The sequence below is a fragment of the Setaria italica genome, chromosome VIII (genome assembly GCF_000263155.2).
Source record: "Setaria italica strain Yugu1 chromosome VIII, Setaria_italica_v2.0, whole genome shotgun sequence".
Lineage (NCBI taxonomy): Eukaryota > Viridiplantae > Streptophyta > Magnoliopsida > Poales > Poaceae > Setaria > Setaria italica.
In genome coordinates, this window is record NC_028457.1 from 677,792 (window position 1) to 696,050 (window position 18,259).

The 18,259-nt window shown below is 46.9% G+C and overlaps 1 protein-coding gene across 1 annotated transcript; it reads left to right on the plus strand.

Annotated features, from left to right (window-relative positions):
• Positions 1–9,636: 9,636 nt before the first annotated feature.
• Positions 9,637–11,760, plus strand: LOC101784938. Its single transcript, XM_004978461.4, has one exon. The coding sequence runs from the start codon at positions 10,241–10,243 to the stop codon at positions 11,186–11,188; it is 948 nt and encodes a 315-aa protein (XP_004978518.1). The 5' UTR covers positions 9,637–10,240; the 3' UTR covers positions 11,189–11,760.
• The last annotated feature ends 6,499 nt before the right edge of the window (positions 11,761–18,259 follow it).

Consider the following 18,259-nt stretch of genomic DNA (forward strand, 5'->3'; position numbering starts at 1 on the left):
GTCGTCCTGCTGTTGTCGCAGGAGATCAACATAAACAAGGAGTCCATCCCTTTTCTTAGTGATCTGCTCATAGTTGGCCGCTTATGCACCCAGTAGTCCGTTAAGGAGATTTCAGACAATGAGATGGTGTTCTGTATGTGCAGCACTGTCGAGACGATGTGCCAAACCTCCTTTGTGTAAGGGCAAGCGGCTAGCAAGTGCACTGCCGTTTCTAGCTCCTGTTCACAGAATGTACACTCCGCGTTTCCCTGTAACCCATGTCGATGTCTTCTATCAGCCGTCCACAACCGCTCCTTAACTGCCAACTAGATGAAAAATTTCACTTTCATTGGTGCCCATGATTTCCAAATCAGCTTAGCGGCAGCGAACTTTGTGGCTCCACAAAAGAAGGCGCAGTAGGCTGAACGAGCAGAATAGACTCCAGAGGCGTCCCATCTCCACAAGACTCGGTCTTCAACTCCCTGGATTAGATGAACATTGGCTAGTTTGTGCCAGAGAAGAACATATTGTGTAAGAGCAGGCACTGTAGCGCATCCGGCAAAGTCTAGAATCCATTGCTTCTGGTGCAACGCCTGTGCGACCGTCCTTGTTCTTTTCACCTGCGGCGCGATCAAGTTACAGAGATCTGGTGCCAGAATAGAGGGTGAAGATTGTCCTAGCCAAGCATCCTGCCAAAAGAGCGCTAGATTGCCGTCCCCAAGCTGTATCTGAATGGAAGCCTGGAACATGTGCTGAAGAACAGTGTCTCGGGCAAACTCCAAATGCAGGTTCTTCCAAGGCCGGTTCGCGTCAGTCTTCTTCAGCTATAGCCATCGTAGACGGAGGGCGAAGGACCCTAGCCTGAGGTCCAATAGACCCAAGCCGCCATAGTCAGTAGGCTTGCAAACTGTTAGCTAGGCTTGCAAACTGTTGGCCAGGCAACTGTACAATGAGCACCTAAGGTTTTTTATTTGCCGGTCCACAGGAAACCGCGACGCCTTTTGTCAATCTCCTCTAGGACCCATTCTGGCATTTTCAATGAAATGAGTGTGTGAATAGGTATTGAAGTCATGACCACCCTAACTGTTGTTAGTCAGCCGGCTTTGTTCATCAATGGCGCCTTCCATGTGGGCATACTAGCTGTTACTCGGTCGATCAACGGTTGGAAGTGTGCCTTCCTTAATCTGCCAACTGTCAATGGAAGCCCCAAATATTGAATGGGAAATTCAGAAACCCTGGCTGGCAAAATTTCAGTGATTGCTTCAATCTGCTGTCGAGAGCATGCTATGGGCGCCACCAAGCTTTTCTGAAAATTGGTGTGCAGGCCAGACGCATTTCCAAAGAAGAGTAAAATTTCCCTAACCGTGACCATGTCCTGAATTGTCGGTGAAGCAAAAAGGATCACGTCGTCTGCATATAAAGAACATTGGTGCTATATGCCATGATCGGCCGGTGCAGCCAAAACACCTTGCTGGACTGCTCTTTTGAACAGACGGTGCAGCATCTCCATCAGAAGGATGAAGATCATGGGGGACAGGGGGTCCCCCTGCCGTAGCCCCCTCATATTGCGAATAACACCTCCTGGCACTCCGTTGACTAATACCCTTGTTGTGGCTGTTGATACCAGTATAGATACCCAATCTCGAAAATTTCCCCCAAAACCCAGGGCTTGCAGGACCTGCAGCATGAACGGCCAACAAACCGTGTCAAATGCCTTTGAGATATCCAACTTGAGCAGCACAGAGGCTTTTTTCTTCTTGTGTAATGATCTAGCAGCTTGCTCTACAAACTTGAAACTGTCATGGATGGATCTCTTCTTAATGAAGGCGCTTTGATTTACATCCACTAAGTGTTCGAGTTCAGGCGCTAGCCTGTTGGCCAAAAGCTTAGCAATAAGCTTAGCAAAACTATGTATCAAACTAATAGGCCTGTAGTCTGATGGTGACTTTGGCTGCTGTCCCTTGGGTAACAAAGTGATGAGTGCCCTATTAAGTTTGTGCAGTCGACCACAAGCTACTCCGTAGAAGGCATCGAAAGCGGCCAGGATGTCTTCTTTGATCACTGACCAAGCCGATTTGTAGAATTCTGCAGTAAAGCCATCGGGGCCTGGAGACTTTTCATTGGGCAGCATTTTGAAGAAAGGGTCAGTAACAGTTGACGGGCAGACCCACCCTTTAGCCACGGCCTCCAGGTACCCAGGTAATTTTAGCCACCAAGACTCGAAATGGAACCTACGCTTGTTGGTGAACAGTGAGTGTGTTGCAAGGTGCAAGGGATAGTGATCAGACATGTCTGAAGAGAGAGCTTGAAGGAAAGAGGAGGGGAAGTTAGCTTCCCACTCAACTAAAACGATCACTCGGTCAAGCCTCACCATGGTGGGTTGAGATTGTTCATTGCTCCATGTGTATTTCCGACCACGTAGGTAAACATCTTTTAGTTGTAGGTCATCAAGGAGGCGTCTGAATCTTGCCAATGTTCTACGGTTTGTTGTTTCTATGTTTCTGTCTTCTGCCTCCAGTACCATGTTGAAGTCCCCTGCAATAACCCACATTGGCGTGACCATAGTATGCACCATTCTAAGTTCATCGAGGAAATCGATCTTGTCAGCTTCAGCTTGTGGGCCATAAACATTGGTGAGACACCAGTGGTCGGAAGAGCCAGTCGTACTGATGGTGACAGTGACCGAAAAACGCCCAATGTGAAGTTTGGTGCAAGATAGGTCTGGCCCTTTGCATGCCCTCAATTTCCCCCCGCTAGCCCCAATTGATGGTGCGAAGGCGTAAGAGGTGAAGGAACTTCCAAGCATTTCAGATACAAGAAATGGAGAAATTGCAGCAAGTTTTGTTTCTTGAACACAGACGATCGTGGCTCTAGCCTCACGCGAGACATCATGCAAAACGTCTCGTCGGCAACGTGCGTTCAACCCACGCACGTTCCAAACCAGGACATTCTGGTTTGTATCTTGCATGAAGATAGACAGCAACCCAAGGCAATGATGCTTCCGGCATCAGTCATCAGGCACCGGCGGCTTGGCCAGCAATCTGCAATAGATCATTATCAGTCAGTTCTCTTGCGGCTGGAAAAACATCACACAGAGCTTCAAAATGAGCCGGTTGCATGGTTGTGGCAATGAATTTATCATAGTTCTGTTAGACTCGTGCCTAGGATCTCTAGATGCATATCTAGTCGGGATCATAAACGACATGAGGGACTTGGTGTTTCTGGTGTGTGCCGAGAGGGAGTGAGAGAGATAGGGGTACCTTCACCCCTAGGGGTGGGAGCAGCAGAGCTGCTGGCCATCGCTGGTTCGCTTGGGGAAGTCTGCGCAAGGCAGCGACGCGCAGTGCCGAGTCCGGTCGCCGGTGAGGTGGCGGTGGTACTTCCCGCCGCTACTGCGCAAAACCTAGATCGGTAGGTGTGTCGGTGGGGCGGCTAGCTGCGGCGAACCTCGTGAGCCAAGCCGGGTCCCCCACCCTGTTTATATAGCGCAGCGCGATAGGGGCCCACCACCCAATGCTAGGGTGAGCGCCCCCGATCAGGGCACGGATCAGGGTCCCGATGGGCCTTTGGGCCCATTGGGGAGGAGATCAATCTAACATTCTCCCCCTTGCTCGAGGTCGCGAGCTGCATTACTGCATTAACGAGAGAGGGATCGGAGAATTAAAGAAAGAATGGACCATTTTGCCTGCTGCATGGGTTGATGCAATGCAAGCGACCGATCGTTCATGGTGTTCAGTCCACCTACCAGACAGTTCGTTGGTGAGGATTAACCATGGGCCGCGGCAATCCTGCATTCAGATGATACACGATCATATGAGTTCATGACACAGGCCAGAGCCCAGAGGCCATTCTCCGATTCATCCATGTTAGGTGAAGCAATGCAAGATCCAAGACAATGACAAAAATCCTTTGGCAAGCAACAACTTTTCGATCTTGTTGTTTTGTGCCTCACATTTTCCAGTCCCCAACTAATGTGTCGCTGTCAGCGCGGCTGGATCAGACAAAAAGGAAAAGAAACAGATGCCAGCTGCAATGCTGCAGGTGCATCCAGCTTCCATTCCACCCAACGAGTGCCTGCCTGCAGGTCGATGATCTGATCTGAGTGCTAAATAGCTGGAGCAGCTCCAACAGCCGGCTCCGTCTCAGTGCTCATCACTGAAGAATTAACTGTGCCACGTGTTGCAATTGCATCTACGTGGATCATCTGCATGCTTCAGCTGGCCGATGGTACTAGTGTACAAGTAAAGATACCATTATCGAATTGCTGCCTTTTCATTATCTGCGCTTCATGATTTTTGGTGGGGTGAGAGTTACTTAGGTTCCAAAATGATGATAACTTTTTTTATACAAAATCTAAGAGCTTTGTCACAATGCTTTTAAAAGTATTGGTGGTACTTGTAGGTACTTTTCTTTCTTATCCTTCTTAAAAAAAAATTAAATATATTTACACATAATTTAAAAGGACATCATAGTAATTTCTCACTTACTTGGTCCTATCAAATTGGTACTTCTCTTTAGGTACTTCATGGTACTTCCTTTGTTCCACCGTTCAATTTCACCGGATGGACGGCTCTCATTTTTTCCAGCACTCTAAAATTTCTCCAAAATATAAAGGGACTAAATGCATTTCTTTTAGAGAGAAAGGGGATGCATTTTTGACAGATGACATGAAACATGAAGAACGAGTAGAAAGTCGATCTGAATTAATTTTATTTTTTCTTGGTCTCCCCGGACATGGTCCCTGCAGCAATCCCTTGGCCAAGACGACAAACATAACATACAATAGCAAACGGCCTACTTATAGCCCTATTATCATCACAATCCGAAATAACTAATCAATGATTGCATCCAACGGGGAGACAACATTGATGGCAGAAATTATGCCTCCATCAACCCTTCTTCTCACCCAAAGGACCACGCATATGCAGCATCACTTTCTACCCGTCTGCATTTTATACCCAACTTCACACTGTAACCTTTAATCAGGATGTATAGTAGTTTTTGTGTACCATGAAAAATCTTGTTCATTTTATTTGTGCTTAATATATAAACCGTACATATATATGCTACCTCCATTCGTATATGTATCCATGATCCTTTTTGTTATTTGCAGATAAGGTATTCATTCAGGTTCACCAGAGTCGGCAAAAGTAGCACCTGGTGTTTTCCTTTTTGCGGCATGTGTGTGTGTGTGTGTGTGACCAGCTCCTTTATTGCACTGTCACTATCACTATGATTTTTCTTCTTTAGTACAATGATATGGTATTAAGATTAAATAGCCATAATTGACCATGTAAAGGACCATATATATGAGATATCTTATTAATTGTCAAACAGCATTATTATTGGTGGGAGAATACTGAAAAAAATATTAGAAAAGTGGTGGGGCTCTACAAAATCATCTGCCGATGCATATGAATTGTGGCCTGGACTGGCCGGTTGCATTTGACCATACATCATCATCCAACACTCGTGTAATCATGATTATCAAGCATAAACTTTCCGGTGACTGCGTAATGATTCCTCGTTCATGGAATGCAAGTCGATCAAATGGACCATGGTCCCCCGTCATCACTAATTACAGATATGCTCCTTCCATTTCTTCTAGTTCTAGATAGCTGCTACTAGTGCTATGCCTTTTTATCACTTGAACACTAAGAGAGCTACTAATAATGATATTAAAAAGGCTATGCACAAACACATTACTGTATATATGGAATGAAACAAAGCCTACGGAAGTGGAAAGGGACACCTATGTTGCGTACGTCACGGCCAAAACATCATCACGTCATGATGATGTGTAAATAAAGGAGTAGTAGTGCTATGCAGAAGCTGCCTTCACTCTTGAGCAAAATCAGATATGGTGGCCTAGCAGTGGCAAACAACGAACAGCACGGATTAGCAAGGTTCCGAGTGGAAATACAATGCAACCTGTGGTTGTGGGCCAGGATGGATCCTTGCGCTAGCTAAGATCCAGCAAGGACAGTTACATATGCAACTCTCTTCATGTATTATAGAAGTGGTGCACAAGTAAAGATACCACCATCACCAGTAACCAGTTCGTTGCTTTTTGGTTTTTCCACGAGTAATCTCTGCTTTGTTCCTGTTTAAACTTTTATATGAAATAACTTTTAGCCATATTTCATTTCGCTGAGCAACCTTTAATTTGAAACTGGTTTGTTTTTTTGAGGAAATTGAAACTGGTTTGCTAATACCTCCGAAGAGAGACGAGATTGTATATTTGTATTATTGTTCATTTTGACGGAGGAGATGCACGGGATGATCGACAATGAACTAGCTGCTTGCCAGGAGAAGCGTTCTCCTACATTTGAATTATAAATTTCCTTGCAAATTAAATTAAATTGCAATAGATATGTCATGGTCCTTGCCAGCATGCCGTCGCCAAGAAGACAAACGAAACATCTCCGATCCACTGGGGGATGCATGCATGCCAAATTGATGAGCGCAATAATGCCACCATCAAACATATAGGACCAGTACTAGATGCCTTGCATGCACCCATCGATTAGGATCTTGACTTCCTTTATTTCTACCTACCTTTGTATGCATTTGACGACGACCAGTTCGATCCACAGGAAAATCAGAGGGGGGAAACTTAGTACATAGTACCATAGTTACACCTTTGTATAGTTACCTTTTATAGATATACAAGAAAAAAGCAGTTCCAATGACCTCCCCTTTATATGGATGCCATCTTTGAAGAAAACGGTCTTGTCTCTACTCGCTCCGTTCCAAATTATAATTTGGAACGGAGGAAGTACTTGTTGTTGTGTGTTTAACCTAATGCATACCACCTCTTTTTTCAATAGTGAGATATTAGGGTTTGCAAAGATTAATCTTAGATTTTTTTTACTAATAATTAGTTAAATTATATGCATATTTAGTGTATAAAATTTGAATGCATCCATATATTCGTACTTCACACACACCTTTTAGTATGATAATTTTTGTCACAATTGATAATGATATATCGTGAGCAAAATCAATGACCAAAGTATACTCTGGAGATTTTTTTTTAAAAAAAATCTTAATACACTCTATAAAAAGAAAAGGAGAAAGTGTTACATAATTAAGTCACAACGCCTCCATCTTGCACTATGCACATTTTACTATTTACATATCAGATTCAGCAGGACAAAAAGGCAGTACATGCTGTTTTTGCATTTTGTGACCATCTCCTTTATTGGAATGTCACTATCAGAACTGCTCTTGTGTTTTCCCAAAAGGACTATATATAATTGCTCTTGTTATGAAAAATGATTTGGTACTTAAAATCGCATTGATTGACCAGGTGAAGGCAGATATTATTGTACACTATTGATTATAATTGCCAAACATTATTATTGGGAAAATACTGATAAAATTAATGATCTAGCTAAAGCGCGATCTTCAAAACTGACATGAATCCATATGTTGTCATCTTGACACCTTTTAGCTAGTTGAGTTGGTATTGTTGGAGGCACTCTAACACGCGTGTAATCACCGTTCACACTATAATATCTGATGATGTAAGGATTTCACATTCACTGAATCCGCATGAGCCATGTGGCACTGACCATCACCGCGCTATGACCCTGACACTTCTTCTAGATGATGCTCTTTTCATCCCTTGAGCTCTAAGGGGATATTAGTCATTACATAAGTACACATAATAATGAACCAAAATAAAATGGATCGCGTCATATCTAACATCATTTTGTCATGCTATATAACATTATACACTGCAACAAAAAAAATATTTTTACAGGTAGCTAAATGCCATTTGCAGAGGCAGCAAGCGCGCATCTACATCGCCCGCTTGTGCACAAGCGCCTGTCAAAATGACCCATTTCCAAGGCGAAAAAAGCAGTGTCCACTAGAAATCAATTTGAAAAATTGAACATTCCCCAAATTTTAGTAGTTTTCTTTTTGGGAAATCTTTGTATTGTTGTTAGTCATCAATTCCATCTTAGTGCAGAGTCATACATTACGTAATGTAGTTAACAATTAATTAGAGATTTTCGCTTGCCTGGCGGGATCCTGTACTTGCGCCAACTAAGCTGGTCCTTCATAGGGCCCCGTCTAGATCAAAGGAATTTTGGAGGAATTGTAAAGGAACTGATTCCTCTGGAAAGTTTTCTACGAAAGCTGTCTGGAACAAAGGAAATAGAAACAGTAAAACGGAGGAAAGTTTCCTATGACGGTTGATTTCACGGGAACGAAAACATCTACTCCGATCTCAGGTTTTGGTGGAAGTCCAAGGCAACAAGCGAATCAACGAGCAAAAACATTTCTTTAGACATCCATCGTCATCACGCGTTGTGCCATGGATGAAATAGGAACAGCAGCGAAGGGAGAAAGAACAGCGAGGAGAGAGAATAAGAGATGCGGCACCACGAGCACAGACGAACGGATAAAAATTGGAACTGTGCTATTGTTGGATGGGAGCATTTTGTTACGTGTCTTACTGCTGGGGCTTATATTTTTTCCCCATTTGACATTAACTTTTGAATTGCAATTATTTCTACAGGTTTTAGTTTGGCGTTCCTATGTTCCTCCGTTCCAAACACCTCTTTCAACATTTTTCCTATGATTTTGAATCCTCTGGTTTTTTTCCTAATTTCTCCATGCCATATTTTATGTTTTTTCCTATTCTTATATTTTGCATTCCTCCGTTGCAAACATGGCCTAAAGGGATGGGCCTGTTCGGTTGTGCTTCTTTTAAGCCACTGCAAGTTGTGGCTGTTTAGCAGCTGAAGCCAGCATGCAGCAGCTCAGCTACTTGGACTTGCAGCTGCAGCTTCAGCCGCTGCAAAGTAGCACAAACGAACAGCCCTCAGCAGTTTCCCTAAACCAACATTGTTGTTAGTGTTGTACTATTCATCGATCATCAAATCCACATATTAGGAACAGTATGTAGCAAATAAGAGTTGTGGAATGACTCTTTTTTTTTAGTGGGATCATGCACGTGAACCAATTAAAATGGTCCCTCAAAAAGGATTTAGATGCAGAAATTACTAGATTGGTGAAGAAAATATAGATAAATATAAAGAAATTGGAAAAACTGCACAAAAGTTTTGAAGTTGTTTCTCTGTCGGAAACCCCCGTAGCCTTTTTTTCAGCAAATAGTCAGTGAGTGCTCACTGGCCGGTGGGGCCCAGCCGTGTAGTCCCACTTGGCAGGTGAAAGGCACTCCCTTCTTGTGACTTGTGAGCCATGTCGACTTGTGAGCTTGTCGCATCGCATGAGTAGCTTGCTGGCAGGACGCTTGAGGAGCTGCCACGCACACGGGCCCACAAGTCAGAGGAGCTTGACTTGCAAAAAGGCCCCTGGCAAGAATCGAAACGTTAGGAAAGAGGACGTGACAGGACAAAAGCGGCAAAAGGCAATAGGCATGCTCCTCTCTCAGACACTGACAACGAAACCCATAATTCCTTGGGCCCACTTTTCAGCGACCGGAAACGGTCATCTCCACGCGGAGCAGCCGCCCAGGGGCAAACCGGTAACTCCGCGTGCCGCGCCAACTGTAAGCCCGTGTCTTTTATTCCCGGGAAAATAAAATTTTCCAGTAAAACCCCTGAAAAAAAAGGAATTCCATCGAAACCCTTGGCTCTGTCTCGTTCCGCCTACAGGGAAATCTTCCCCAGGAGCCTCCTGTTTCTCTCTCTAGCTGCCCTGCAATCTCGCTCCCTCCTCGTCTTCAATCCCCAACCAAACCCCCCTCCACTCTCACTCTCGCCCGCGTCGCAATCATTCGTGGGGGCGCTGTGCTGCGGTGTGCTTTAATCCCTCCCCTTCCCAAATTTCTGTGGCGTCCAGTCTCTCCGCTTGGATTTCGCCAGGATTGAGTAATCGCCTCCCTCCTCTTCTCCTCCCAATTTCTCTCTTTTCCATCTGGGTCGCGTCTGCTTCTTCCCGATTTGGTGCCATCCCACCACTTCTTGTTGGACTCCGTCCGTCACACCTGTCCTCCTCGCTTCCATCGCCATTGCCGCTCTCCCTTTCTCTCTGCTAAAGCCGCCTGCTTTCTTGGACCGGCTCGGGTCGGGGCTCGCCACGGCCGGGCGTAAATGCCCGTCCGTGCGGAGGATCCCAGCCTTCTCCGCTCCAAATCTTGTCCTTGTTCCCCCCAATTAAGAGCAGGACAAGATTCTTCGACGCTCCCTAATCCTAGTAGCCAGAGATGACAAATTCGTCCTGACTACTCTTGCCCAGGCAGGCTCTCCGGCGGCGGCTCAGCTCTGGGAGCCGCCCCACTGCTATGGGCTTCTTGATCTGCGCCTGCCTCCTCCAGCTCCTGCTCTTGGCGACCTCTTCCGGGGTGGCGGCGCAGTCGCAGCCGCTCTCGCCTGAGAGGATCCTCGACGCGACGCTGCAGGACTACGCGTACCGGGCGTTAGTGCGCCCGCGCACCGGCATTGTCTACAACGCCACCCTCCCCGCCAACCTCACCGGCATTGCGGTCTCCGCGGTCCGCCTGCGCAGCGGCAGCCTGCGCCGGAAGGGCTTCGCGGACTACCTCGAGTTCGGCATCCCCACCGGCGTCGTCGTGCAGCCGCACGTCGAGCGGGTGGTGCTCGTCTACCACAACCTCGGCAAGTCGTCGGACAGCTACTACCCGCTCCCCGGGTACACTTACCTCGCGCCGGTGCTCGGGCTGCTGGTCTACGACGCGGCCAACCTGTCGGCCGTGGGTCTGCAGGAGCTCGACATTATCGCGTCAGGGAGTCCGATTTCTGTGACTTTCAGCGATGTCAGGTCGGTGCCGGCAGGCAGTGCAGCGCCGCGGTGTGTGGTGTTCGATTTGAATGGCGTGCCGCAGTTCCGGGACCTGGAGGCAACCAATCTGTGCTCGACGTATCACCAAGGGCACATCTCAATTGTGGTGAACTCCAGTGAGATTGCCCCGGCTCCTGCTCCACCTGGCACAATTTCCCCTCCGATACCGACAGAGGGAGGTCATAAGAAGGGAAGCTCAAAGGCGTGGAAGATTGCCGTCAGCGTGGTTGGGGCTGCTGTAGCATTGGGGCTGTTGGCTGCGCTTTTGTTGTGTTTGGTCAGGTACAAAAGGGATAAGAAGTTGGAGGTTATGGAACGGAATGCGGAGGTTGGGGAGACATTGCGGATGGCTCAAGTTGGGCGGACGCAGGCACCTGTGGCCTTAGGGACACGGACACAACCGGTGATTGAGAACGATTATGCTGCATAGTATTCTTTTGAGCTTTTTGCAGAGTTCTAGTCTAGTAACAGAAAGGCTTGATAGTTATGGCTAGCAAGGGGGTCGTCCATCGGTTGGTTGGGGCAGCAAATTTTCCATATCCATGAAGGTGATGCTAACGGCTAATTTCAGAGCTCAGGTTCTGCTCCATGAGGGTTCAGCACATTTTTTTGGTGGGTTTGTTCAGAAGGTTGCATTTTGGACTGCAAGCAATGGCTATTGTTCATGTTCATAGTTGCCATGTTCATATGTGGGGAGTTCCTTTATCTCCAAGCAAGCAATGGAGGCGAAACGTTTGTCGTGTCAGATTTGGAAGCCTCAGATATTTTTTTTTGGTTTGATGTATCCAAAAGAAAATGTGCTTGGCAATAAAGCTGAGGTAACATTCATTGCACATTGCGTCATGCTGTGTCGGAGAAATTCATTCATCCAGTTTCAATTTGACTTCATTTCTTTTCCTTCTCCATTTCATGTTTAGACAACTGCTAAGATGATGCAGTGATGTACATGTTTGCTTACCTAGTTTTGTGGTAATTGATCTGATTCTGATAATTTAGATTCCATGGTCATTTGTTTTTACATCCACTGTGTATTTTCAGGCAAATTTCCATTGTTGTTTGGGAAGCAACTTAATTTATAATTGTTTTTCTTTTCATGATCTGACATCGCTCTTGTTAATGCCAGTTTTGTCAAATTCCATTTTTTAGTGGTTGAAATGTAGGAACTAGAAGATATGTTTAGTGTAAGCATAACCAGTTGGCAAAATAAATAGTACTTAAGCAGAGGAATTCAAGAATGCTCTGTTAGAATAATTCCTAAGCTCCTCCTTTTTTCTTCTCTCTGGTAGTATTCTGGCTTTGTCATCGATTGTCAAGTTAGTTTTGAGTATTGCGAGTTTCATGTAGAGCTGTCAGTGGGGACCTAGATGATCAATGAAGAAAAGATGCGAGTATGAGCAGCTTGCAAAATAATTAAATAAATATGAGTTGAACAGAAGGATTAAAAAATACTCTGTTAGAAAAGTTCCAAAGCTTATCTTTTTCTCTGGTAGTATTCAGGCTTGGTTGTCAATCATCAAGTTGGTTAGAAATATTTTACTTATAATGTAGAGCTGTCAGTGGGGACCTAGACTACCAACAAAGAAAAGTAGATGCATGCATTTATACATTGAGTCATTTTGAACTCGTTACAGAATTTTCTGTGCGAACAATGTTACTGATACTGAGTAATGAAAAGGAACCTTTACCTATGGAATTCCATGCTGTTTCTTTTGCTTTTGAAATTCTAGTCGGAGCATGAATCTTCTGATTCTCTTAAAGTCTAGGTTGTTTCGTCGAAAATATTGCATATGGTGAGGGCATGAACAATCTGTGATAGGTATCAATATGTGAGCTGGCCAAAAGCTTTAAGCCGCTCACTTTCTGAGCACGCACTGTTCTTTTGGGGGGGCGCACTTTGTTGCTGCATGTTCAGTTTCATTTTAGAAATCATGGGAGCATGAGGAAACTGAGATATGGCTTGCACGTGTAGATTGTAGTTTGGGACTTATTATGGCTGGGAATATGATTGCCACTTCGAATTTGGTACACATGCTGTGGTGTCTCAAAGTTTGAGTTCCTTTATTTGAAGGAACATGGTATAGTGCTGAAATGTGAAGCAACCTTGAGTAGCACTAGTAAAATTAGTAGCACTTGCTGCAATCACAAGCTTGTGTATGCATCTAGCGAGTGATGATACCTAGCTGGACAGGTGATGCCAAGGATGGCAGCCAGAATGGATTTTGTAGTATCTCTCAGCTGTAGGTAGAACAGACAGAGTGCTGGTTGTGGGCATCATGGGGAAGGGGAAACCAAGTGTCGTATGGTTGTTTGGCTGGAGAAAACAGCAGCTGCGGTGCCTGGGCTTTGCCGTTGTCTGTTTCTTCACATCACAGTCACAGGTTGTTCCATGATGGAGAGGGAAGAAGCCAGTGGCATGAGGAGCTGGGGAAACGGGGTAAAAAGTTTTGGTTGTTCTGTGTGAAGGCTTTTGATATTGCTGGCAGCATTGCATTGTAGTGGAATCTTTGCTGTCAGCATGCACGGAGCCAGGTCACAGGTCATGTGCGCTGGCAGCTGCGAGCTCGTGGTAGATTCGTTTGAGCTGATTTGGCGGGAACAAGAAAAATAAACAGGTCGGTGGTTTGAAGGCCACGTGCAGGCTGGAGGTGCCAGTGCCGGCATCATCTCATTCTCATCAAGGTGGATACTCCAGTGATTAGTGGGATACCAAAGGAAATTAGAGGGTGGAAAGGCAGATGGATTAGTGGGAGACGTACATGTGTCGGTCACTTACTGTACAAACTCACAGCACGGCCGGCCCACAGCCCAACTAGGTGGGCTGGTGGCGCATTAATGGGCCTTGTGACTTGGGCTCCTCCTCGGTTCTCTTTTATGAATGGGCTACGACGAAGCAGCCCATTTCGCAAAGTTTTGAGTCTCCAGTCGTACCATGCATGTGTTCCTAATCTTGGATCCCGAGCTGTAAAAAAAAATGCACAATGCTGGTAACCGAGAATCTTGACGGCGACAACGAGATCAAAAGGGTTGAAGGCTGAAAGCAACCGGAGAGATCTGCATTCACATTGACTGCAAGAACTGTTCGTTGGGCGCGAGGGGGCGAGGAGATGCCGATCGATGGGCGATGGGGACAGCAACAAGGAGAAAATTAAAAGCGCGCCTCTTCTCCAGCACTCACTACCCTTTCTCGAGTTCTGTGCCGGGCCGTTGATCATGTCACGTTGCCTGCCCTTGATCATCATGCTATCCCTGCCCTTTCCTACCACCAGCAGAAGTCGTTGCGCATCGATGCTGATCAAATGCAACGTACGGTTGACAAAGCAGCTAACGCAAGTCGTCTAACGTTGCCACGTGGTCTACTACAACTATGGCAAGCCATGCTTCCTTGGCCTACTCGTCATGCATATGCCCCCTTTTTAACTGCTCCCTCCACAAGATTTTGGGCTAGTTTGGCAGAGCTCTGTCTATAGTTAAAATGGCTCCAGCTTCTCCGGTGGAGCTGAAGCCGTTTCGGAAAACGTTTGGCAAAACGACTTCTTCTGTTTTTTATAATGCGGTAGAAGAGGTTAAATGTCCAATATACCTTGAAAGTTTGTATTTCTCCCTCAATTTATGATTTATTGTGCACTTGAAATTAAAAAGATAAAAATAGAATTATAACATGATTTTATACTATGTAATAAAAAATAACGAATAAAATTATAGATTATTCTATACCATTTCTTTTTTAAACGCATCTTTTTTTACTCAATATCCGGTTCCATTCTTTCTTTTGTACCGCAACCTTTTTATTCCGTTTTCCCTTATCCAATCCTTCCTTTTCTCCCTGTCTCTTGTTAAATAGACAAATGTTAGGGAACAGAAACTTTATTCATATTTAATAAAATACAAACACCGGTTTCCTAATATACATGTGCTCATAGCGTGCCGTTGGGCAAATCCAACTTGGACGATGTGGTCTTCTGATTCTCGGGACCTTGAAAGGCTCCTGGTTAATTACCTCTACAAGTCTAGCTTGCAGAGCATCTCCAATTCCACTGTTGTGGTCGTCGGTCTTCGCTTCACGCCATGCATGTGTAGTGTTAGTGTAGATGTAGGCGTTGGCGTCATCCATAGTCTCGTTGGTGTCCATAAGCCGGTATAGCACAGCTGGGACATCAGCTCCGTCCGCCCGTGCCGTCCGGCCTAGTCAGTCACGCACGTCAGTCACGAACGGTGATGTAGTCGTAGTAGTTGAAGAGCATGCATGAGGAAGATGTGTAGCTGAACCGCCGTGGACGTTTCGGCAGCATTGTCGAGGTAGGAGTTGTGGAAGAAGAAGGCCTCGCTGGCCCATGAGAGGGCGTCGTGTAGCTGGAACATCAGCTTCGCCCTCCCGCATCGTCCGCCTTGCCGGTGTCGAAGGATGTAGTTGTCGTAGTAGAGGTAGGTTGAGCTGGACCAAGTCGATGTCGTGCCAGCTTGGTCGTCGAGGCCGAGGCAATTGCCGAGTCGCGATCAACAGTGTGGTCGTGGAAGTGGTGTTCAAAGATGGCCGGTCTCTGTGAACGGTAAGAGAACCGCATGAGCACGAGCTAGCTGGGCAATCAGATGATGCTCCACTCGTGATGTCTCCAAGTGATGGACTTTACTTGCTTGCTTATTAAAGTCTTGTAAGTGCATGCCCATGCAAATGCACGAGTGCACAGACAATCGCCAGTTTGCCTCCCGAGCCTTGCTTGACGATGCTGGCTCAAAGACCGTCCTCGCCTGCTCCTTGAACGATCACGCGCCGCCTTGTGGCGGTAGCGTTGTCTTGGTGTCCCCGGCGCCTTGCTCCGTCACTCCCGGCAGCCTGCGGCATCATCTTCGTCGTCTCCACGGCGCCTCCGGCAGCAGCGTGATCGTCTCGGCAGCCTCGTGATGTCGTCTCCGTCGATGGCATCGTCTAGTCGTCCTCGGCGCATCTCGGCAGCCATGCGACGTTATCACCATCGTTCGCGGCGCCGTCTTGTTGTCGCCGGGGCAGCCTCGCGGCGTTGTCATCGTCTTCCCGGCACCACCTCCGGCAACCCTACGGCCGTTAGCGTGGGGAGGGCGCGCACCAGCGTTGCGCCGCCTCGCCTCGTCGTCATCCTCGCGGCATCTCCCTCGATCCTGGCAGCTTGCGGTAGCGCCGTCACCGGCCGTGGGCGCCGTGCCTTCCATCACATGTAAGACTTCACGCTCCCTCTTGACATTCATCATCTCGGGCGCGTCCGACTGAAGCACCGAAGATGAACAGAGAGGTGCCATGGCTGCTTCCTGCTGCGCTCGCCGGCCTCGACTTGACTCCGGCGCGGTCGTTGGCTCCTGGCGCGCGGCGACGGTGGATGAAGCTTGGTGACGATGGACGTGGAGGGCGCCGCCGGCCTCGTGGACACGTAGGTCTTGGGGGTGCCTAGATGGATGGATGAGAGCTCCAGATCCTCCCTTCGCCGGCTGGCTGCCGACGGGAAAAGATCCCGCCGTTCCATGGCGCGGCTCTGCGGCCGCCGTCGCCTCCTCTCCAACACGCCGGGCCTCCTGGCTCCCTTCTTCTTGATCCTGACGGCTCTTCCTTCGATCCAAGATCAGCCCCCCCTCGGTAGATGCATGAGGCCTCCTTTTATAGGCTAGGAACTAGGGTAGGCAGCCGTACCCAGGGAGGGGCGCCAGGGTGCCGCCGCCGGGTTTGTTTGACGCCACGGTATCCGCAAGTCGTTGTTGTATTTGCTTGCCATCCAAGTTGGTCGAGATGATACGCGTACACGTGTAGTTTGTTTGTATCTTTCCCCGGCCACTAGATGATGCTGTAGCAACTGAACGTATATGAAACTAACACATACAAAGCTTCTCTCTCTATTTCTTATCTTCTTTAATAGCACGAACATATCGCCTATATATGAGCTCATACCAATGTACCAGACACTATCTATTTGAAAGATTTTGTACAAAATCTCATCAAACATCCCTATCCTCAGGCGCTGACGTGCTGTCGCCCATCCCGTCAATTTGCTCGGGCCTGCTGCGCCGCTCCGACCGGCAACCTCACGCACCGCTCCAACCTCGCACGCCGCTCTCCAAGTTGTCACGCCGCTCCGAGCCACGCGGAGTCGAGGTGGGCCAAATCCACCGCTACTCGCCGACCAGCTACCGCGCTTTGGCACCGACATGTCGCCTCCCCGCCGCCGTGCTCCGCGTCCGGCATACTGCTCCCTCGATGCACGGACCGCTTGCGGCCGGCCTCAGCGCGCCACTCCCCCGATGAGTGGCATTTTGGCTGTAGTATTTGCAATTTCGAGGAGCAACTGCTTACTTATGCATGCTGAGATGAGGAGCCGTGGGGAGCCATATTTTTCAGCTTACTGCACCTAGTACAAAAAGAGCTCCACTCCACGTGGATTTCGACCTCGGAGCTGTTTTGCAAAGTGCCGTTAAGTAGGGCTCCTGAGGAAGCCGGTGGTGGAGCAGCCTACCAAAGAGGCCCTCTGTGAATGGAACGATCACTCACGAGCCAAACTGCAAAAGCTGAATGGCACCTCACCTCTCGCGGGTGCTAGCTCCTGGTGATGGCAGGCCTGCTAAAGTGAAAGCGGAAAAGCGTACCACTGTCCTCTCACTCTCGGCCTCGATGGGTGGGCAAGCAGCCAGCCAACATGCTTCACCATCATTTCCTTTCTTTACCGACAGACAGCCAGCCTTCTACCCGACTCCATACTCCATAGTCCCTAGCTACTCTGTAGCACAATATACTACTACCACCGCTACTTTATTTGTTTTGCATGCTTTCGTGGATTTAGTGCCAGCTATGTTTATATTGTGGTGTTTGTTTCCATATTTGCACTTGTTATATGCGAGAAATGACCTGGTTTTCTCAAATCAAATAAAAATTGCAGAAGGACCGACCCGGTCCATACCGTATTCATTCAAAACTTGGACTTTGCGACTTTCTAACACACCACCCGACCTTATATTCGCTTGTGATTCGTGTCAAATATATATACTTTTATTTAACACTTTGAACCGATGGCACGACCGAGTGGAGTATTGGAGTAACCAAACCGTGAGCCTCATTGGTTCGATACCCAATCCGACCCTAATAATTACTTCCTTCATGTTTCATTTTTAGTTACAAGGTATACACCCATATCAAGATTCAAACTTTACAATCTTTTACCAATAATTTAACTATTAAAATTTTATTTTTATAATATAAACTTTATATGGTTGAATTCGTAATCAAATATACTCTACAATGATTATAAGTTTATAACCATAAATAATAGAATATGAGATAAATGAATAGTCAAAGTGTTATTTGGAAAACCGTGCCAAGTTATACATACCTTGTTAACATAGATGCAGGGAGTATAGAACAAGTATGCTACCATTAGTTGCCTCTTCCTAAAGTGTATGATTATTAGGAATCTCGGAGAATTTAAACAGTTTCTGCCGAACTACTGTGTTTACATAATTCACGCGAAGCAAGCAGCCACAAAAGATC